Source organism: Pleurodeles waltl, chromosome 7 (assembly GCF_031143425.1).
Source record: "Pleurodeles waltl isolate 20211129_DDA chromosome 7, aPleWal1.hap1.20221129, whole genome shotgun sequence".
Classification (NCBI taxonomy): Eukaryota; Metazoa; Chordata; class Amphibia; order Caudata; family Salamandridae; genus Pleurodeles; species Pleurodeles waltl.
Window position 1 is genome coordinate 449,452,826 of NC_090446.1, and position 21,221 is coordinate 449,474,046.

At 40.4% G+C, this 21,221-nt stretch overlaps 1 protein-coding gene across 2 annotated transcripts in view; it reads left to right on the top strand.

Annotated features, from left to right (window-relative positions):
• The window catches only part of LOC138304168 (trichohyalin-like), a 137,940-nt gene that overhangs the window by 56,734 nt on the left and 59,985 nt on the right, over window positions 1–21,221 (top strand). For both annotated transcript variants that reach the window (XM_069243996.1, XM_069243997.1), the window contains exons 3-5: window positions 6,227–6,308; window positions 7,711–8,137; window positions 12,277–19,568. In XM_069243996.1, coding sequence (XP_069100097.1) covers window positions 6,227–6,308; window positions 7,711–8,137; window positions 12,277–19,568 — 7,801 coding nt within the window. The remainder of the gene's footprint in view (window positions 1–6,226; window positions 6,309–7,710; window positions 8,138–12,276; window positions 19,569–21,221) is intronic.

Sequence of the window (21,221 nt, forward strand, 5' to 3'; positions counted from 1 at the left end):
GAGAGATCATGAGAGCAATGGCAAATCATGTGGAAGAGTGCTGCTCTGTGTAGTGATGCCGCTAAATCCAGCTCTTTCACCAGCAGAACCTCACAGCTCCCTGGGAAGTGCTGGTGTCCTCCCGTGGGCAGCACTTTCAGTTGTAGTAGCGTGCAAGTCTTACAAAATAATGAACTCAGGTTCCCAATGTGGTATATAGGTTAAAGAGCTTTATGTTTCTCTGTGAGACATCTCAGGGTTCCTACACTGGTTGGCGGTGCACCCCAGCAGAGAATGCCTTATACTATTAACAGCGTGGTACCACAACCTTCTCAGCGCATGCACAGTGGCGGAAGGAGGACGCTGAGAGGTAATTTTCTGATACATACATAGGCCCAACTTCCTGGCACAAATGCTTCCTGGTTGAAACAACTGCTTGCATATCATACATCCTTTTGGATTTTTTAAGGCGTTCTGCACATATCATGTTTCTCTATTTTGGGATGGTAACTAGACTTTTGGTTAGTGCGATAAGTAGGTTTCTTTGAGTGGCTTACAGTGTTAGTTGGCAAGACGCTGACTACGCTCTGAACAACGTTCTCCTCCTTCAATGAGAACAATTCTGAAGAGGCTCCTGTTCATTACTTTGATGCTTTGATTTAATTTGACAATAATTATCAGAAATTGCTTATACAACCTGCAAGAAGTCTTGTTACAGGTTATAGCTTTTAAGAGTTTCTACCTTATACATTTTTGTACCATATTAATTCCCTTCTTGGGGACAAAGCATCAGCATTCTTTTTCTTAGTCTTTCACTGTCAAGGGTAGCTTTTGAGTAGCAGTTCCCAGATTCAGTTCTTGTCTCAGTTACCTAACAATCATGTCATTTGGGCAATAATGCTTACCTCTCTTTCTTGGCGCCCTAGATTCCTATTTTGTGAGAGGTTGATTTTATGCTATATGTCCCTAGAACACTTACACTTTAGGTTATCCATGCTGAGGATCTTAATTAGTAGACTGGGTTTTAGAGTTTATTATGGGGAGAGGTTGATTTTCTGATGCTCTTAATAGGCTCACTGAGGTTGCTATACTGGATTTGGCACTACTCTTGTGGTTTCAGTAAGAAGCAGACTTTAGGCATCATCCTAAAAGTTTGGTGATAATGGGTGGTGCAATGACATAGTTGATAAAATTGATCCCATGTTAACGGATCAACTGAGCAAAAGGTCGTAAATAGACATTGAAAAGAGCTGGACTGAGTGAGAAGTCCTGTGGGAACTTTTCTTAAATCTGACTTAAACTCAGAGCAAAAAAGAGGCAAATGGACGGCCCGCATCTAGACTCAAAGTTGGATTGAACCCACTGCAGTGCCTTCCCTTGCCAATATCAGTAAGCCTGAGTGATAGTCTCTCATGCGAGCTTGTATCGAACATGGCAGACAGCTTTAATAGCACAAGGGCAGTTGGATGACCCTGGTCTTCAAACATTCGAGAACAGATATTAGCACAGTCTGTGTCCCATGTCCTGGACAAAACCCTAACTGAGCCCGACCTAAGATGGAATGTGACTCTAGAAACTGTGAAATTGAATTTGCCTTTAGATGTATTTTTTAGTAGTTTGATAGGAAAAGACAAAGGGAAATTGGAAGGAAATTGCTCATTATCTTGGTCTACATTCGTTTTTTTTTCAGAAAGGCATGGCTGTAGACATCTTCCTGAGCAGTGGAGATTGAGTTATTATACAGTGCGAGCAAGGAGGAGGTCAGGTATGGCAATGCATTCTTCCAGCCGTCAGGTAGCAAAAGGTCTAGTGAAGAGCCAGAGGTGATGAAGTAGGTAATTTCCAAATAATCTGATTGAGATCATTCCTGGAAATTGTAGAGGCAAAGTGAAACAGTCTCTGAAGCTGATGCCAATCTGATGAATTTATCAGATGAAGGACCAATACTTAGACAAAGGTTGTCAAATTTTTCAAGATAATGAACTAGAGAGCGCACTACATACTTTTTGCTTCTTTTCAACCTTCTGAGACATGAAAGAAGGAGCTCTAAAAGTGCAAATGAAGGGAAAAAACACACATGAATTCTTTGATGCCAAGGTCTTAGTGGCGAAATGGTTGCATTTAGATACTTGAACTAACTTTTCATAATTTTTCATTCCTACCTTAAGGTGAAGTTTGGCCTCACAGAATAGTCCACCTTCCAACATATATTTTTTAGTCTTGTCCAAACAATCTTGGTATCTCTTATGGAGGTGTTAGATCAACAAGCATGAGGGTGAATTTGCTTAGAACAATTTGGCTAACAATGTCAAACTATGCCCAATGTGGATGTGATCACAGTGACTACATTGTCAAAGTCCTCCTGAAGAGAATGGTTCTTAAGATACAGTTTTTCTTAGACAAGAGGTTGGTACATTTACCACAAGGTAATGTTTGTTCATGAACAAAATTTTGCAGTTGTGAAGTATTTGGTAGGATGTACTCAAATTACATCTAACCTCGGCAATAACATAAAATCAAGCTGATGACAATTTTGCTCAGTACTTCCCTATACAAATTTACCTATATTTTTTGCCAATAATTAATTAATCAGAGCAGCTGCAGGAGCAGTACCAGCGACCTTTAATCACTCCTTAAAATCACTTAGTACTAAAAAACAGAGTGACTCAGCAGTAAAGAAACAACAAATTTGCAAAGGCATCAGCAATGTTAATGAAAAAAGCCTGGCAGGCAATAGCACAGTATACCATTATCTGGAGCATTGAAGGAGAGTATAATAGAGACACCTAGCAACTCTACCTGGTTAAATGTACTTAAATGTAATGATTTCATGGGAAGTGATGCATCCTGAAAGGTCACTAGCCCTCAGCGTAGTTTTCTAGTTCGAGGCTGATGAAAAACTTGGTAGCCCATTGGACAGGCAGAGGTCATAGTAGGTGCAGATTTCTTCACATTCCAGTTTTCCAGGATAAAAAACATATCAATGTTTTCCTAATTATACCATTGTATGCTTAATTAATGTACATGCATTCAATTATGAGTATTTAAAGCCATTGCAAGTGTTAGCCCTCATCAAGGATTGATCAATACAAGAGGCTGAGAGACTAGTTCTAGTGTGTCTACCTTATTTGGTTAATTTACATTAATTTATAACAGGACGCGTTAGATGGTCGATGGACCTTTTGACTGCGCTTAGAGTAGTTCCCAACATGAGACTCCGTACCAATGCAAATCAATAGCAATGACAATCAATAACATCAATAGTCTTAGAAGTCAGTAATTTCCACTCACCATGACCTTTCGGACATGAATAACCACACCTTTATGTAAAAGGTAAAATGTTTATTTCCCTATATTAACAATGCTAATATCATGTAACTTAGTCTCAGAATCAAATGGTAAGCAAACCGAAACAATGCTGGCAGCCCAAATCTACCAAAGAATCGCAATATAATCAAGACTTGGACAACTACACATTCTAAGGTTACAGTACAAATCAATAGCAAGAATAACTGCGCAAGAGAAATGGCATACGTTTAGATTCAGCAAAGAAAAGACATCAACTGTAATGACAGGTAGCAAGCATCATCAGTGGATATCCTAACTAACCTTCAGATTAGAATAGCATGTTTTGACTTCATGCAAAACAATTTAGTCAACACAAATTTGGAAAACATCTAACTACAGCTCTATCAAAATTAGCAGTTGGTACCTAGAAAGAAAAGCAAATATACATAACCATCAGTAACATCATCTTATACCTTGCCTCAGTGTGGTTCAGCAAGCTGTGACAGTCTTCGTCAACTGGACATTGGTTTGGTCAGCAAGGCATCGGAATTCAGCATTAAAGTTCAGGAAAGCAAAGTCTCTTCATGCAAGTTCAGGAAAGGTAATATCTAAACATTCAAGAAGAAGAGGGAGAATGGCGTATCTCCTCACAGTGCAGTCTTGCTAAGTTAGATTCCCTAAAACTTCTTTTCACATTGTTATTGGTCAAAGAATCATACGTTTGCATTTAATCCTTTGCAAGTAGAAACCCAAATCTAAGAATTTACTAGGCCACTGTTCACATGTTGATGACTGGCTCATCTTCTCTTGTTCTTGTTGTTAGGCTCCTCAGGTAAAAAATTTGTACCAGCTTATACTCCCATCAGTACATCCATTGTCTCCTCCTGGGAAGGTCATCTTTACACACACACTACGTTATACAATGTATCCCTAGCTAGTACAGCATATTCTACCAAGCAGTTCTCATGGGAAAGAAATCTATTTACTAATGTTCAGTCCATGCAATGGAAAATCACAATTTAATTTTCTAAGCAGCCATTTTATAATTCGTCTAAGCAATGCAGCTTGAGATGAGGCCGTGCAACTAGGCCCAAGACCTCACTAAAATAAGGCCTTTGATTAATAAAGCAAATACAAAATACATGACCATTGATATGACATAATACTACATTAATCCAAACATGAGCTCAACATTTTACATTAATAAGCCGTTAATAAGTACACTTCGTGATTATTGGTGGTCACTCAAATAAGCACAATTTCAGATGTGTGTATTATTTCTCTACATTAACTCATTTTCTATGCAAATTCAACAATCAGAATACATAAATATTCATTAGTAAAAATCAGCGTTAACACTAGTAAACACGCTGATAACCAGATATCTTTTCATATTGATTATTTTCAAAGCCAATAACTGTTCCCAAGTTTATAAGAGAAGTTTATTATTATCCATTAACTGCATGTTGAAGCCCAGATCCAAAGAGGCAACCTGGCTGGTGCTGGTTGCAACCATGGAGGGGATGGTCGTAGACGGACTTGCCTTCAGCATGCCTTTAGGGCATTCAACCACAATACTGCTAACCAAAATGGTGGCCAGTTATGTTCAGTGAAGGAAAAAATGTCAGATTGGGCTGACATTTACCTAAGTCAGCTTAACTCCTTTGAAGTGCGAGTGAGATGTCAAGCTGAGCCTTGTAGGAGTCTTGTAGGAGATATCAAAGGACTGCCTGGTGTGTATTATGCTAATTTGGAATGCAAGAATTCTGAGCCCAGATAATGCATTGCTGTCTGTGCAATACATAGTGATTTAAAAAATATGATTCTGTAAGGGATTAGAAGCTATTGCAAGCTGTAGATTTGGAGTGGTTTGGCTTCTAGGGTCAAGGTGAAGGCAAGGTTTTTGACTTTATATTCATTTCGTTGGAGCATATTGAACAGGCTTGTGGGAATGCATAGAAAGTGATTTTTAGTGTCATCTAGCCTGGTAATTACTGCAGCTTGATTGGCAATGACTTTTTGAAGCAACAATTGAAACAGAAGAAGTCCTTTCATGATTCAGAAGGAAGAAAGGCGATTCTTTCACCTTGTTTATTTGGGTGTTCATTATATGCTTGCATCCATAAAGATTTTGTAAGTGCTAGGAAGCTGATGGTTAGTTCTTCCTTCTATCATTACAACAGTATTCCCTCCTTAGCTAGGATAGCTGAGAAAAACCTTGCACATTTAGAGTTCTCTTCCAAGACAGCAGAGGTTTCCTCACTGTGATAGAAAAACACTTTAGGGTAAAGTCCAAAAGTGTCTGTAAAATGTTGGTTGAATTTACTCTATAAATGTGGACATTCGAAATTTACTCACAACGTTTGGAAAAACTACCAGTAAGTGCCCGTTAGCAGGCTGGCTTAAAACAACAAAAGGTCAAACAAAATCTCTTGAAATAAAACAACCTCAGCCACTGACAGTCCCTTGGTCCACAGTCAGGGCCATTATTTTTTCCTTCAGACAGTGAGCATCCATATGCAAATCAGCCTTTAACCTGCTTCTTTAGGAATAGTTTAGTTCAAACTGCTAAGCCACACCCCATTGAATCACAACACAAGCAACCAAGACTGGTTTTAGCCATGTTGGGTCTCATTAATCAACCTATGAATTAGCCACGTAAGAGACCACATCTGTGTAAACTGGGCGCCATCTTCTGTGCTCCAAATAGAACATGTATGGCTTGAGAGGCACAGTCAGTGAATCTCCGGATTTTTCCATTCTCTTTAGCTTCCTGTCAGCCATCACACCACGCCTGACTGCCCTGGTATATTTTTTGCGAACCATTCCAATCTCTCCCTACCACAACAGTCCCTTGCTTACCTGCTAGCTTCTCAACCGAAAGAGATTCTTTCCTACACTGCCAGTCTCTTGTAAGTCTATATCCGATTACATCTCATGTGTCTTGTTTCTGTTACAGGGAAGAAGTGGAAGTGCCTTCAAAGAGCTCGCCTGACATCACTGACTCTGATCTGGAAAAGGATAGCTTCTCCTGCATTGAGGTACCCTAAAGGAGTGTGCCCTAAGGGAGGAGGTTGGCGGTGTGGGATAGTGTAGAAATCTATGGAAACAGGAATGTGAATCCTGAGGATAAGAAAATACGGCCGCTCTAGCAGGGAGAGGAGCAACAATAAAGGCTTCTCATTTGGCGAGCCCGTGGACTTGTTTGTGGTCTTCCAGAGGGTCAGCAATCCGATCCTTCACATTCTTCGCCATTCCTGTTCATCTCCAGAGTTTACACTATTGCCAGTTTATGGCGACTTGGTGCCATTAATGATTTAAAATTACAGTGCCACCCCTTTAGCACAATGCATACACATAATTTTCCACAGACCCAGCTCCCTGTCATCTCCCTAATTAAATGTATCCTGAGCCTGAAATATTTCTGCTATTGTCTACCAACCATGAACTGATATAGTTCACTGATAAAATGAGAGATTTAATGTAGTCTCTTGGGATTGTCTATTCCCTTCAGAAGGGTTTCACAATTTCACCTATTTTTTCCATGAAACAAAGGCTGCAGTCCATCTTGCTTATCACAGAGAAATGTCAACTGACAATTTATCTCCATCTACTGAGGTACAAGTGCTTTACCATTCCAGAAGATCTCCCGGAATGGTAAGCAAACGACACTCTATATGTGCCCACAATCTCCTACTTCGAATGAATATTCCCCTCTCACCTCTCCACAGGATGCAAATGTATGCCTCCTGCAGTACATATAGTTAGACATGCACATTGAAGCCTTTCCCAGGAGCGAGGTCTTTGCTCTTTCTACGAAAGGTGGTAATCTGGTCTTGGTATTCTGACTTGTATGTGTTTGTGTAGAGTCTTGGATGAGGAGGTGGATCTCAAATACTTTGAAATGTCCTCTTTCCATTCCAGGTGTGACAAGAAAATGAATTTTTCTTCAGATCAACATTTCTGTGTCCTTACATTTAAGAGAATTTCAATGACATCATTGCTTTGTCATTAGATCACAATCCAGCCTGAAATTTACAAAGTTCTCGCCTTTAACGTAGGTGAGGCATACAAGGCGAAATATCTTTATTTCTCCTCAGTTTTCCTCTTTCTATGCGTGTTGCATTTTGCAGGACACATAGAAAGATTAAAAATCCTCCAAGGATTGTTTTCATGCAGGAAGGTGCCCCTTCCTACACAAAAACAATCCTGTCTGCAACGCAGGTACCCTTGCAGCACAGCGCAAGGGTGCCTGCATTGGCACTAGGCAGCCAAAAGGACAGGGATGCGCTGTATTTTGTTAAACATGGTCCATTCCTGCCTTTTCTCTTACACGCAGGGCAGCAAGGTGACTTGCTGCGCTGCATGTAATATTGATAAATGTGCCCCTTAGTTTGTTCTGTTGCTCAGTCTCTGCTCTTCACAGAATTTCTCTTGTTCTAGGTATCTACGAACACCTTGGATCTCAGTGCGCAGTGGAGCCGGGTCACCTTGCGGAGGGTATCATCCTTAAAAACGCGAACTTCAGCAGGGCCACAACATGGAAGCATCAGTGATGCCTGTCAGGAAGAAGCACCTCCCTGCCTGCTCACCGAAAGGCAAAGCTCGGGAGGATCAGAGCCTGGAGGAATTAATGAGTTTTCGCTCGAAGATTCACTCCTACATCATTCCTCTGACAGTCAAAGCTCAGATAGAGCACCGCAGAAGAGAATCCATAGGACATGCAGCGAAGATTTAACAGTGGATGTAGGTACCCAAAGGCGGAGTGCAGAAGGGCAGCAGCCTGCAGGCTTTGGAGATCATTATTTGGAGGAAGATTCACCCCCCGGGGCCTCTAATGATGTCTCAATGCCAACATTTTGTGACTCAAGTAAGGAGCCTGCATTTGTCTTTTCACCTTCCACTAACAATCACATTAGCACTAACTCTTTGTGACCAAAGGGGAGCCCCGTCACAGCTTTGGGCTTCAGCTAACCGTCATTTATATCAGGGACCAGTTATTTATGCGAGATGCTCAGTCCAAGAGAGCAGAAAATCTAATGCACAGACTCAGAAATATCCACAGATTGTCTCTCACTCTGAGTTACGAAAAAGCTCTGCAAAAGCCCACACTGTTACACCCTTCCATTTTCACCACAAGGACAAAAGTGGTCCATTGGTTGTTTCTTGGTAAAACACAGAGGCAGCAGATATTCAATATTTGTTAATCAGTGTGACCAAACTGTAATGATTTTTCCGTGTCCCTCTGGGGCAGGGCTCTCCCATCGTTGCTAACCCCTGTGGGCCAAGAAATATCTTTCCTTTCGGTTTCCCAGCACCCCAACACCAATCTTGTCATGCATGTGATGGGTTCTGAGTTCAGTAAGAGTTGTTTTGACCCGTGTCAAAGAAGACACATTATTATGGGGATTTCAAGAACCTTACATCCCAGTATTTTAAGCATTAACATTTCCAGAACAGGTCCTGTTTTTTTTTCCAAAGTACAAAAATATTGTGGTCTTAAATATTGAGTATACATAGTTACAGCGGAAATTGCAAAAATATAATATGCAAAATATCATGGCCCTGTATATTAATATTATGTAGGTAATAATATGTATTTAATAGTTTTAAGTTAAGTTATTATTTTTTAAAGTTATTATAATTTTAAATACTTTTACTTATTCATCTATGTATGTAAATTGGAAGATAATAGTAACAAATATATAAATTTACATTTAAATAAATAATTATATTTACAAACTAAACCGCATATAAATTAATTCCATTAGTTGAAAAAAATAAAACATTAGTACTAATAAAACATTTTAAAAACGCAGCAGAAACATTCATAATAAAAAAATCAATAGAAATCCAAAATTATACAATCCACTGAAATCATTACCATGACATTTTAAAACACATTTATTAAAATTGTTATTAGTCAAAAAAGTTACATAATAAAATGCAAAGTTAACAAAATAACAACAATTATAATAAAAACATAATTCAAAAGTAGTAATATAAAAAATCTACAAAAGGAATGAAAATTGATACAACTTTAATAAAAAGTGAAAAATATTTATAAAGTCTACATCCAAAATAATATACATATAAAAAGTGAAATAAATATTAAACAATTACATTTAATTACAATAAAAATGAAACCAAAAATATAAATAAAACAAAATTAACATTCAAACTTCCCAAAAAAATGTCAAATAAGTTAACGTTTGGAGGAATAACATTTACTACTCCCACTCCAACCTAAAGTGTTGCACTTTGGAAGGATGACATTTACTATTCCCATGTCAACCTAAGAAACAGTTGGGAAAGCATTGGACCGGTGAGGGGGGTAGATTGACTATTTCCACTCTCCCCTTAGCAACAGAAGGGAAAGTGTGAGACTTTGGGGAGGTCAGATTTACTATCCCCACTTCAATCTAAGCAACTGTAGAGAAGGTGTTGGGCTTTGTGGGGGGTGGGTGTTCTTTAGGGGTGGCATATTTACTATCCCACTTCAACCTCAGCGAGAGAAGGGAAGGGACTGGACTTTAGAGTGGTCAGAATTACTATTCCCACTTCATCCTAACAGACAGTAGGGAAAGGATTGGATTTTTGGGGGGTGCAGATTTACTATTCCCACTTCAGCATAAGCAAAATATGTGATAGTGTTGGATTTTGGAGGGTTCATTTGTACTATTCCCAATTAGACCTAAGCAACACTAGGAAAAATGTTAAACTTGGGAGAGGTCAGATGTACTATTCCCATTCCAACCTAAGCAACATTAAGAACATTGTTGGACTTTGGGTGGGGCAAGGAGGGTCAGATTCCTATTCCGAATCCAACCTGAGCAACCCTGGTGAAAGTCATGGACTTTGAAGGGGTCAGATTTACTATTCTCTGTCCAACCTATACAACAGTATGCAATGCGCTTTTGGAGGAGTGAGGTGTACTATGTGCTCTCCAGCATAGACAACAGTAAGGAAGGCGTTGGACTTTGGAAGGATCAGATTTACTAATCCCAGTCCAACCAGCACAAGAATAGGGAAGTGATGGACTTTGGAGGCGCCTGATTTACTATTTCCACTCCAATCCAAGCAACATTATGGAACGCATTGGGCTCTGCAGGGGATACCCTGAACTTTGGAGTGGTGAGATTTACCTTTTAAACTCCAGCCTATGCAATAATAAGGAAAGCACTGTACTTTGAGTGGCTAGATTTATTATTTCAACTACACCCTGAGGAATAGTAGGCAAAGTGGTGAACTTTAGTGGGGTCAAATTTACTACAGCCACTCTAACCTAAGCAACATTGTGGAAAGCGTTGGACTTTGCAAGGGTCATGTTTACTATTCCCACACCAACCAAAGGAACAGTAGGAAAAGCACTGGACTTTGGATGGGCCAGATTTAATATATAAAGTAAATTATAAAAATATATAATAATTATTTAAAAAAAAACATTTTAAATGACAATGTAAAATATAATATAAAAATCAATTAAAGTATTAAGCATGGAAAAAATACACACATTTCTATAAATAACCAAATATTCATAAAATGTACATAAACAAATACATTGCAAAAACATACTTAGATGAAATGTCCTATGCAAACATTATTTACCAGATATAAACACTAAAACAATTTATAGTAAAAACACTTCCCACTAACTCCTCTACAATCTGAACAAATAAAAAAACTGAAATAATAGCAATAAAAATAAATAAATCACAACAAATGAAAACATTACAAAAATGTCAATCTTTTAAAAAACAAAAAGACAACATATTAAAATAAAGTAAATCAGTAACTGAAGCAATTAAATACGTTACTTAATAATATAATCATCCAATTAAAATACACAATAATTTACAATGTACAAAAACTATAATATAATAATTTACCAGTTAAATAATTTACATAGCTAATAAACTAATTAAACAACTTAAATAAGAAAATAAGCAACAATTTACAAAACAAATACTAATTAAAGACTGTAATAATTAAACAATACATATAATTAATAATTTAATAACCCAATTAGATTAAAAAAAAATGTCAAAACAACATTCTAAAACACATTAGTAAAATTGTTATTAGTAAAAAATGTTACAAAATAAAATGCAAAATTAACAAAACTTCCCAGGCTACCCCTAGCAAACCAACAAACTGTCATAACTAAAAAAATTGAAATGAACTAAAAACAATTTTTGAAAATATTACCAAAACAACAAAACTATTGCTAAAGATTGCAGACAACTAACAGTAACATATTAATAATTTAAAATAAACAAAATCATAAAATAATTAGACAATAATAAAACATACTCTTCTTGAAAAACAACTTAACTTAAAACACAATTGCCTTATCTGCAATATTATGTCCCATAATCTTCTTGTCATAACAATATGTTTTTCACAATATTTGTGTCACATAATATTTTTGCCACAATACTAACATTGTGCACCCTAAAAACAGCATATACAGTGATTCACTTCACAGTAGGCACAGTAGCTGAAATACATTCTTTTTCTGCCCTGCACACACGCGTATTTTTGCAAATCAATCTTAGAGCATTGCTCACAAGACACACTCACACTCTGCTGATACTGCAGGACTAATTCACTGAAATTTCAAACTCTTTACTGTACTGTCTCACTAAATATGTGTGGGAGAAGAGAGGATGGGGTGCAAGCTAATGGCGTAGACAAATAACTGCACAATTTAATTAGTCTAGTCTGCCAGCTCAACAAGACACACCCAGCCCTTACCTATTAGTAGTCATTCAAAGCAACACTGGGACCTCCTATGAGCGCCTTAATATCATGTCGGACCTCTGCCACTAACTCTGTGTGTTCTCAAGAGTCTGTGATGGGTGGATCCTAATTATTTCTGTGTGACTGTCAGCCCAAATGTTGATCTTGGGCTACTGGCATGGCATTTGACGAATCAAGGACATTTGAAAACATGTTTCTTTGTTGTTACTGCACATGATTTGAATGTTTTTCTGTTGTCATTTGCAGTCACGGAACTTACGTCTGAGTTGAGTTCACTGTCACAGGGGGATGAAAATGAAGTGCAAGATGGAGAGGGGAAGGAGGAGGAAGAGGAAGCCCTGAATCTGACCGGAAACCTCCTCAAAGAGATGGAAGAATATCTGCGAGGTCCGATGGTACCTGCCTGGGGAGTGAAGGATAGACGCCTCTCTGGGCATAAGGGTGCAAACTCAATGGGGGAAGAAGCTGATCCACTGCAACGATACAAAAGAGAGGAGCAGCCCACATGTGAGGAAGATCAGGTGCAGGAGATAAAACCAACTCATTGGAGAGTTACCACCACGGTGATGGAGGAATGGAAAGAGGAGAGGTTGAATTATGAGGAAAATGATGGGAGCGAATCGCATGGCACACCTCCTGTTACACAGAAAGAGGAGGAAAGAGAGGAAAATAAAGAGCAGAGTCCTATGGCCGATGTAAATGAGGATGAAGTATACCAGTGGAGTTCTGCTGCTGCACTGTACATGAAGGACAAGGAGGAGGACAGAAGAGTGAGCTCAAACAGCGAAGAAGAGGAGAATATGGACGAACATCTTCAAGGACATGCCACTGTCTCCTTGAAGGAGGGGGACAGTGAAGAGGAGTCTGTGGGTGAGGAAACGAGGGAGAAAGCACTTGATGAGAGAGCCTCTGACACAGAACGGGAAGAGGTCAGGGTGGTAGAGAGAAAGGCAATATCTAGTGATAGTGAGGGACTGGAGATTGAAGGAGAAGAATCTCAAGATAGGTACACCTTAAGGCTTCTGCATAGGGGCATTAAAGAAGAACAAACTGGGATGCCCATGGATGGAGAGAATGAGGACTTAGAAAAAACTCAGTGGAAAGACACTGCCAGGTGGCTGGGGCAGGTCACAGGGAGGAGGTTTGTGGAGAATGAAGAAAATAAATCTCATGTGAGTTCAACTCTCACACATCAGGATGATTTAACATCAGAGATAGCCATGGAAGAGGAGGATGAGGGGAGGAAGAAAATTCAACAGAAAATCACTGTCACACTGCAGGAGCAGGTCAGGAAGGAGAGACTTGTGGAGAAGGTGGAGGAAAAGTGTAATGTGACTTCAACTCTCACACTGCAGGATGAGGTGAGACCAGAGAGGTTCATGTTTGAGGAGAAGGGTATGGACGAATGTGACAACTGGCTCATTGCCACTCTGCATAGGGATGCCAGTATTGTAGCCAGAGAGGTGGGGTTCCTCGGGGAAAGGAACAAGGAAGAAGATGTTCCACAGACATCCACATTTGCAATGAGGGAGCAAAACATGGAGGGAAAGGTTATGGATGGACTTGAATTGAAGACATACGAAGAAGAACGTAGTCAGAGAGGCTTTGTCACACTGGAAAAGTGTAGTGAGGAGAGGGACAGAGAGGAGATTAGTGTAAATGAAGACGTTAGTATGATAGGCGTGATAGCAGACCCTTCAAAAGTATCTGTCACAAAACAGAAGCAGGTAACAATGACCGAGCAAAAGGAGAAGCCAGTGGAAAACTATTTTCCTGGGCAGGAAAATGAAGAAAACTTTGACAGTAGAATCATTGTCCAGGATCTGGTAGAGGAAAACAATAGGGAACAAGACAAGATGTCAACAGATGATGAAGACTGCATGAAGAGAGTATCTTACAAGGAACTGGAAGAGCCAATGGGGAGTCAAGAATGGAATAGACCCATGATCGACCTGCTCCAAACAAGAGAGACAGAGGACCCTCTGATTGGCTCAGATTTGCTGACACACAAAGAAAATCTACATTGCTGGGAAACTCAGATCATGTGGCAGAAGGAAGAACTGAAAGTAGCTCAGGTGAAATGGAAGGATTTTCAGAAAGGGGAAGAAGAGAGAATGTCTTTGCAGGAGACAAATTACACAAAGAAAGAGGAAGAGGAAGATAGCTTTCTGAATCAATCCAATGATTTAGACCCATATGGGCAAATGGAAGAAGAAATCATGTTGAATTGGCATCCAGAACTGGGTAGGGGGATTCATGGTTCCCATATAAAGATGCATGCTCTCCAGCAGGTGAAGGATGAGAAGAAGGAACCTCTCCGAGAAGACTACTTTTTGTGTGAGAAGACTGAACAGAGTGAAGCTGCGGAATTGGAACTTATTCAGAAGGAAAGAGGAGACTCAAAATATGCAAAGGAAGAGGGACCCTCTCAAAGAGAAACCAACCAACAAGAGGAGGAAGAACAATGTCAAAGGGCACTGAGTGACAAACAAGATGAAGAAGAAATAACTAAGAGTGGTCCAGATTACCAACAGGCCAAAAAGGGGGAGAAAGAGGTGGAAATCTGTCAAACGGAACAAGGTGACCAGCAGTGGGAAACAAGAATGTTTCAGAAAATGCCAGACAACCAAAAGGCAGATAAAGTGGAGGACACTTCTCAGAAGAAACAGTGTGATATACAGAATGATGGAGATGATGATGCATCTCAAAGAGAACCAGATAACCTGCAGGAAATGGACATTGTGCTGAAAAAGAAGGAAGATGTGGGGGCATGGGTGGGTAACTCTTGGGTAAAGACAGCTGTCTTTGAGAATGTGCAGGGTGGTTTGGATAATGAATTGGAACTTTCTCACAAGAAAAGAGCAGATCCACAACATGCAGGGAAGGTGGAACTCTACAGAGGAGAAGTAAATGACCATCAAGAGGTAGACAATACAACACACTGTGGACAGGGTTACCAAAAGGAGGATGAATGGGAGCAATTAGGGGAGAAACACAAGAAAACATCTAAAAAAGAATTAGGTAGCCGACAGATAAAAGATGAAGAAGAGGTGTTTTTTCAGAAGGATCTGGGTGAGCTACAAGTTAAGAAAGGAGAAGAAGAAGAGGAGGAGAAAATACATCAGAAGCAATCAGGTGATCTACAGGTGGAGGTAGAAGAGAAAGATAAAGAGGAGGAGAAAATGTCTCAGAAGGAACATAATGACAGACATTCAAAGGAAGGTGTGGAGGATGCCTTTCCGATGGAACAAACTGACATACCGGAGGAACAGGGAACTCCTGAGTGGGTACAAGGTGACAAACAGAAGGAAGAAAAGTACATTTTCCAGTTCCTGATGGAACATAGTGACTTAGACCTGAAGAAAGGGGAGGAAAAAGAAAAAACATCTATGATGGAAAACGGAGACTTACAGGAAGAGGGAGAAAATAAAGAAATGGGAAGAACTCAAGTGGAGCTGGGGGATAATCAAGAGACACAAGAAATTGAAGAGGCAAAAGCCACTTACAGCGAACACAGTGACCAACAGATGGACAAAGAAACATTTCAATGGGATCAAGTTGACCTACACAGGGAGCAGGAGGGTGTAAAAGATGAAGCACCTAAGATGGGTGAAGGTGACCTACAAGAAGGAAGTGGAGAAGAGGAGGGAACATCTCAGAAGGAAAATGTTGACCAACTCTACAAGGAAGACAGCATGTCTCATAAGAAATCTGTGACAGAAGAACAGAGAATGGAAGAAGAGGCATCTGTAGGAAAACAAGTATTAGAGGAAGAGAGAGGGGAGGGAGCTACTTATCTGGGAAAACCGGATTCAGAAGAAGAAGGAAGAGAAGAAGGAGTGATATCTTTGGGAGAACCAGTATCTGTAGAAGGAGGCCTGGAGGGAGATACATCTCTAGGAACAACAGTATCAGAAAAAGAATCAAGTGGAGAGGGGGAGATATTTGTAAGAGAAACAGTAACAGAAAAAAGGATATTTGAGGGACCGACATTTTTGAGAGCACCACAATCAGATAAAAAAGATTTAGAGGTGGGAGATACATTGTTGACAGGACTTGCATCTGAAAACTTAGGAGAAGAGGAGGAAGACACATGTCGGGCAGCGCCAAGATCAGAAAGAGAGGGAGTTGAGAGAGAGCTATATCTTGGAGAATTTGTATCAAACAAAGGAAAGCTGGAGGAAGAGAGCTCTCATGAAAAAGACATTCCAGATAAAGATGGAAAAGAAAGGTTTGTTGGGCAACCAGAAATAGGATGGGGCACAGAAGGAGAGATTTCTCTTGTAGAACCAGTACCAGAAAATGAGGTTGTGGAGAAATGGGCATCTCTGGGAGAACAAGTTTTAGAGAAATGGGTAGAGGTGAAAGAGATATCTCTTGGAGAATCAGTAGCCAAAGAAGCTAGAATAGAGGAAGCAATGTCTCCAATAGAATCAGCTTCAGAAGGAGGAAGGAAGAGAGAGAGAGAGCCATCTCTGGGAGAACCAATATCAAAAGAAGTAAGAGATGATCAAGATGTGACTCCTGAAGATTCATTATTAGAAACAGATGAAAGAGAAGGGAGAGAGACACCAATGAAAGAAGTAGTATCAGAAGAAGAAGGGGAAATTGTGAGAAAGTCATCATTCATATTAGAAAAAGTAGAGGGAATGGAAGAGCTTTATCTGAGAGAACATGTATCAAAAGAAGTACAGGAGAATCCAGAGGCCTCTCTGGAAGAATTGATATTAGGAAAAGAAGGAATAGACAAGGAACAGACATTTCAGAGAGAAGCAGTATCAGAAGAAAAAGAGGGAATGAAGGGAGAGTCACATGGAGGAGAATCAGAATCAGAACAAGAAGAAGGGAGAGTAGAAGAAGAGACTTCTCTCAGGGAATCAGTACCAACAGCAAGAAAAAGGAGAGAAGAGAATCTACAAGAATCAGCATATGAAAAACAAAGAAGAGAGGCAGGAGGGACACTCCTGGGACAACCAATGTTGGGAGAAGAGAAATTGGTGACAAGGATATTTTTGGGAGAGCTAGAATCAGAACATGAGGGAGGGGCTTTTATGGGAGAGCCAGAACCAGATATTGATAGAGGTGAGGAAGGAGATACATCTCGGGAAGAATCAATAGCAGAAAGAGAGAAAGTCAAGGGAGAGCCATGTTTTGTAGACTCTATATCAGACAAAGAGAGAGTGGAGGCAGAGTCTTTACATGGGGGAAGTGTATCAGAGGAAGACAGAAGAGAGGAGAGGGAGACATTTTGGGGGGAACCACCATCAGATGGGAAAATGAGGGAAGAGACATCTCAGAGGGAAACATTATTAGAAGTTGAAAGAGAAGAAGGAGAGTTATATCTGGGAGAACTGGTATCAGAAGAAGTAAAGTTAGAGAAAGAGATATCTCTGCGAGAGGCAGTATCTCACGATGTGAGAGTGGAGACAGAGATGGCTCTGATGATGCAAGAGTTAGAAGAAGAGAAAGCAGATGTAGCACTATATCGGGTAGAACTAGTGCTAGAAGATAGGAAAGTTATGGAAGAGACGTATACCAGAGAACCACTGTCAGAAGAAGGGCAAGAGGAGAAAGAGAGTTCTCAGGGAGAACTTGCATCAGATGAAGGGAGAGTGGAGGAAGAGACCTCTCACAGGGCATCAATAACGTCAGAAGGAAGAAAGGAGGGAGAGAGATGTCTGGGAGAAGTGGCCAAAGAAGAAATAACCGTAATACGAGATTCAGTTCAACAAGAGCCAGTATGTGAAGACTGGCAAGGGGAGGCAGAGACATCTCTGAAAAAGGAAGTGCCAGAAGAAGAAAGAGTAGATACAGAGGTATGCCAGATGAAACCAGTAACAGAAGGTGGGAGAGGTGAAGCAGAGTCTTATGTTAGAGAGCCAATATCAGATGACAGTAAAGAGGAGGAAGAGGGACATCAGGAAGAACTAGTCTCAAACATAGAAAAAATGGAGAGATCTCTAGATGAGACAATATGCAAAAAGTGGAACGTGCAGGAAGAGACCTCTCTGAGAGAGACAGTACTAGACAACAGGAGGGTGGGAGTAGACACATCAGAGAAGACAACATTATTAAAAGAGCAAGTGGAGAGAGAGACATCTCTAGGAGGCCCAGGATCAGAAGAATGGACAGTGGAGAGAGGGACATATATGAGAGAGTCAGAATCAAAAGATGATGGAAGAGAGAAGGGAAATGTGTCTCTGGGAAAACCAGTTTTAAAACATGGAAGAGCAGAGGGAGAAGCATCTCTGCAGGGGCCATCATATGAAGGTCAGATAGTGGAGGAAGACACAACTCTGTGGGAGCCAATTTTGGAAGATGAGAGGATGGAAGATGAGATTTCTCTAGTTGAACTGGTGTCAGATAAAGGAAGAGTGGAGGAAGAAGAATCTCTGGGGGAACCAGTACCAGTAGAAGGGAGAATGAAGTTCGAGACATGTATTGAACAACCAGTATCAGAAGGGAGAATGGAGGCTGCAATATCTATGGAAGAGTCGGCATCAGAAAAAGAGAAAGTGGAGAGAGAAACATCTCTGGGAAACACAGTGTCAGAAGAAAGGGGAGGTGTGGAAAAACTAATTATAAGAGTGCCAGAGTCAGAAGAAGGGAGACTCAAGGAAGAAAGACATCTGAAACAATCCTGGCATCCACCACAAGAAGAGGAGCAGCACTGTCAATCACTAACTGAACCAAACGTTCCACCCCAAGAACTGGGACAGGAAGAGAAAACAATTTCAGATGACCAACCTAATTTCAAACACATTTCGGTAATTGAAGAGATGCATAGAAGTTCAAATAAAAGTGAATATTTATTTCAGAAGGATGTATGGATACCTCCACAGGAGCCTTCACCAGGCTCAATACTGGAAAGCGACAGGTCTTTGAATCATGCAACCTATCCTCTACATTTGGAGACAGGCACTGTTACATTGGCAGAAGCAGTCTGTCTACCGCTGTTACAGAAGGGGGAGGTAGCTCTGAACAGCTATGAGGAGAGGGAGGAGGATGTAATTCTTTTACAAGAAAGTGAGTGTGCACCAGACCTGGTCAATGAGAAAGATCACATGGACAAAGCCAAAGGACAAGAAAGCAAAGATAATAGTATTCTTCTGGGGATGCAATCAGACTACTCTCTGGAGAAAAGGACTTTTGGGCAAACAGGTGGCCCTATGCAACACCAAAGAAAAGAGCTGATGGTATCGCCAGCCCCTCATCCCAGACATTTGGATATTACAGAAAAGACTCAAGTGCAAAAACTGATTACTGATCCTGAAAGGGACAATGCTGTGAAGAAAATGGCATTCACAAGGAGTTGTTTTCTTCCTCCAATTGTAGGGACAGGAAAAGTCGATGAGTCAACTCAGGATTTTAAAGAGGGAGATACATTCAAGAGGGAACCCAGTCAGGTATCAGAAGGAAAAATGGAAGACACAACAAGCCCGTCACTTAAGAAGGAGGCACCTGAAGGACAGACTGTCAGTACAGTGGTTGAAAAAGATAAGAAGAAGGAAGCTGAAATAGATGGTCTGTTTGGTCTGGTAAGAACTCTTTGCGTGCATGTTGAAACCTGGTACTATTGACCCCCAAGTACAGCCCCACAACCAATGGTGTTACTAAATCAAAGTCTATTTATTGTAAGCCTACCCAGCTATAGGTGGATTGCAGATCTATCCTTTGCTTTATTGTGATTTGCCCAGTTCATCTTTGCCTATGTGTGCCTAGGTAGCACTAGCTAAAAATCATCCAGTCGATGGTACAATACCCATAAGAAAATTATTTGGTGTTAAGCTATCTGTTGCTTATAAAGCGTACTGTGAACCCAGAAAGATATCGTGGAGCCAGGGAGACCTCTATAACATAAGTATGAGGAAGATTATTACTTAAGCCCTTATTTAGAGTATGACTGGCACCCCGCCATCCTTCAGGGTGATTACCTTCTCCATTCTGGTCAGACCACCACCCACCATATTTAGAGATCTCTCGTGGCCATGCGGGGATCTCTGTGCCTTCAGAAGGCACTGAACGTTTGTTGTGTGGGAGCTATGTTTCAGGTGGCCTCTGGGAAAACCTTTTTGTTATTCAGAAACAAACTCCCAAAGCAGAAATCTAAGAACTTAAGACCCTTACACCCTACTAGTTTTCTTTCAAGGTATGGGAGGCATTTTTTCTGTTTTTTTCTGTGTGAGCACCATGGCTGTACCAAACTGAAAAAAGTACATTAGCCCATTCACTTTAAATTGGGTGGATGGCATGATGCACCTACACTGATGGCCCCAACTCTGCTGAGACGTTGTTGTAGGGTTTCTACCAACAGAGTGAGCAGGGTTACCACTGATGGAAACATGATGGTCCACCTGACTCTAAATAGAGAGTGCAGACAGTGGGCAGATGGGGTACTGCACCACGTTTGAAGCAGGGATCCCTTTCCACCAATCTCTAAATCAGGCACTCAGTGGTCCATCTAGTAAAGCAAATAAGCTCTTTAGAATTTTGTTGACAGAACATTGATTCCTGTGCTCATAACTGGAACGAGGAGGGTGGAGGGAGTTCCAAAGCTTGGGACACAGAAACAAACAAGCATGACTACCAACCCACCCTTCTCAATTGGGCACTCTTTTGAAAGATGCCCAAATAATATCCTACATAAAGAAGCTGTGCCATGATTGTTTTACCTTTTGTCAGGCCTGGAGTTAATGGAAGGCACTCGCCAATTGCTCAAATATGTCACACAAAGAGTCCTCTAACTTCTAAGATTCTTAACTTCCATCAAATCGATCTGGGTTCTAATGTGGATTCCCCATTTGACTAATAACTGGGAGATTCTGGTGAAAATTACTTTATCTCCTTGGGTTATAGGTATGTGTCAACTCATCGTGTCATCTGCAGGATGTAAAAAGTAGTGGTGATGTTCCAGTCTCAAAAAATGTAATGCCTACCACATTCTGGTTTCTGTAACTGTTTCAAGCAGACCTCCCACTCACACACTTGTTCTATTTAAAATATTGTATTTAAGCTGCTTCTATTCCAAATTCAATGAGTGTTTTGTTTGGCCTACATCATATAATTGACATAAAAAATAAGTATATAAATACAACGAGCAAGAATATTGAATTATTATGAATCACTTCTCAGCATGGAGCTTGCTGCCATGAGATGGATTCTACTCTCTGCCCTATGTGTGTCTATCATGC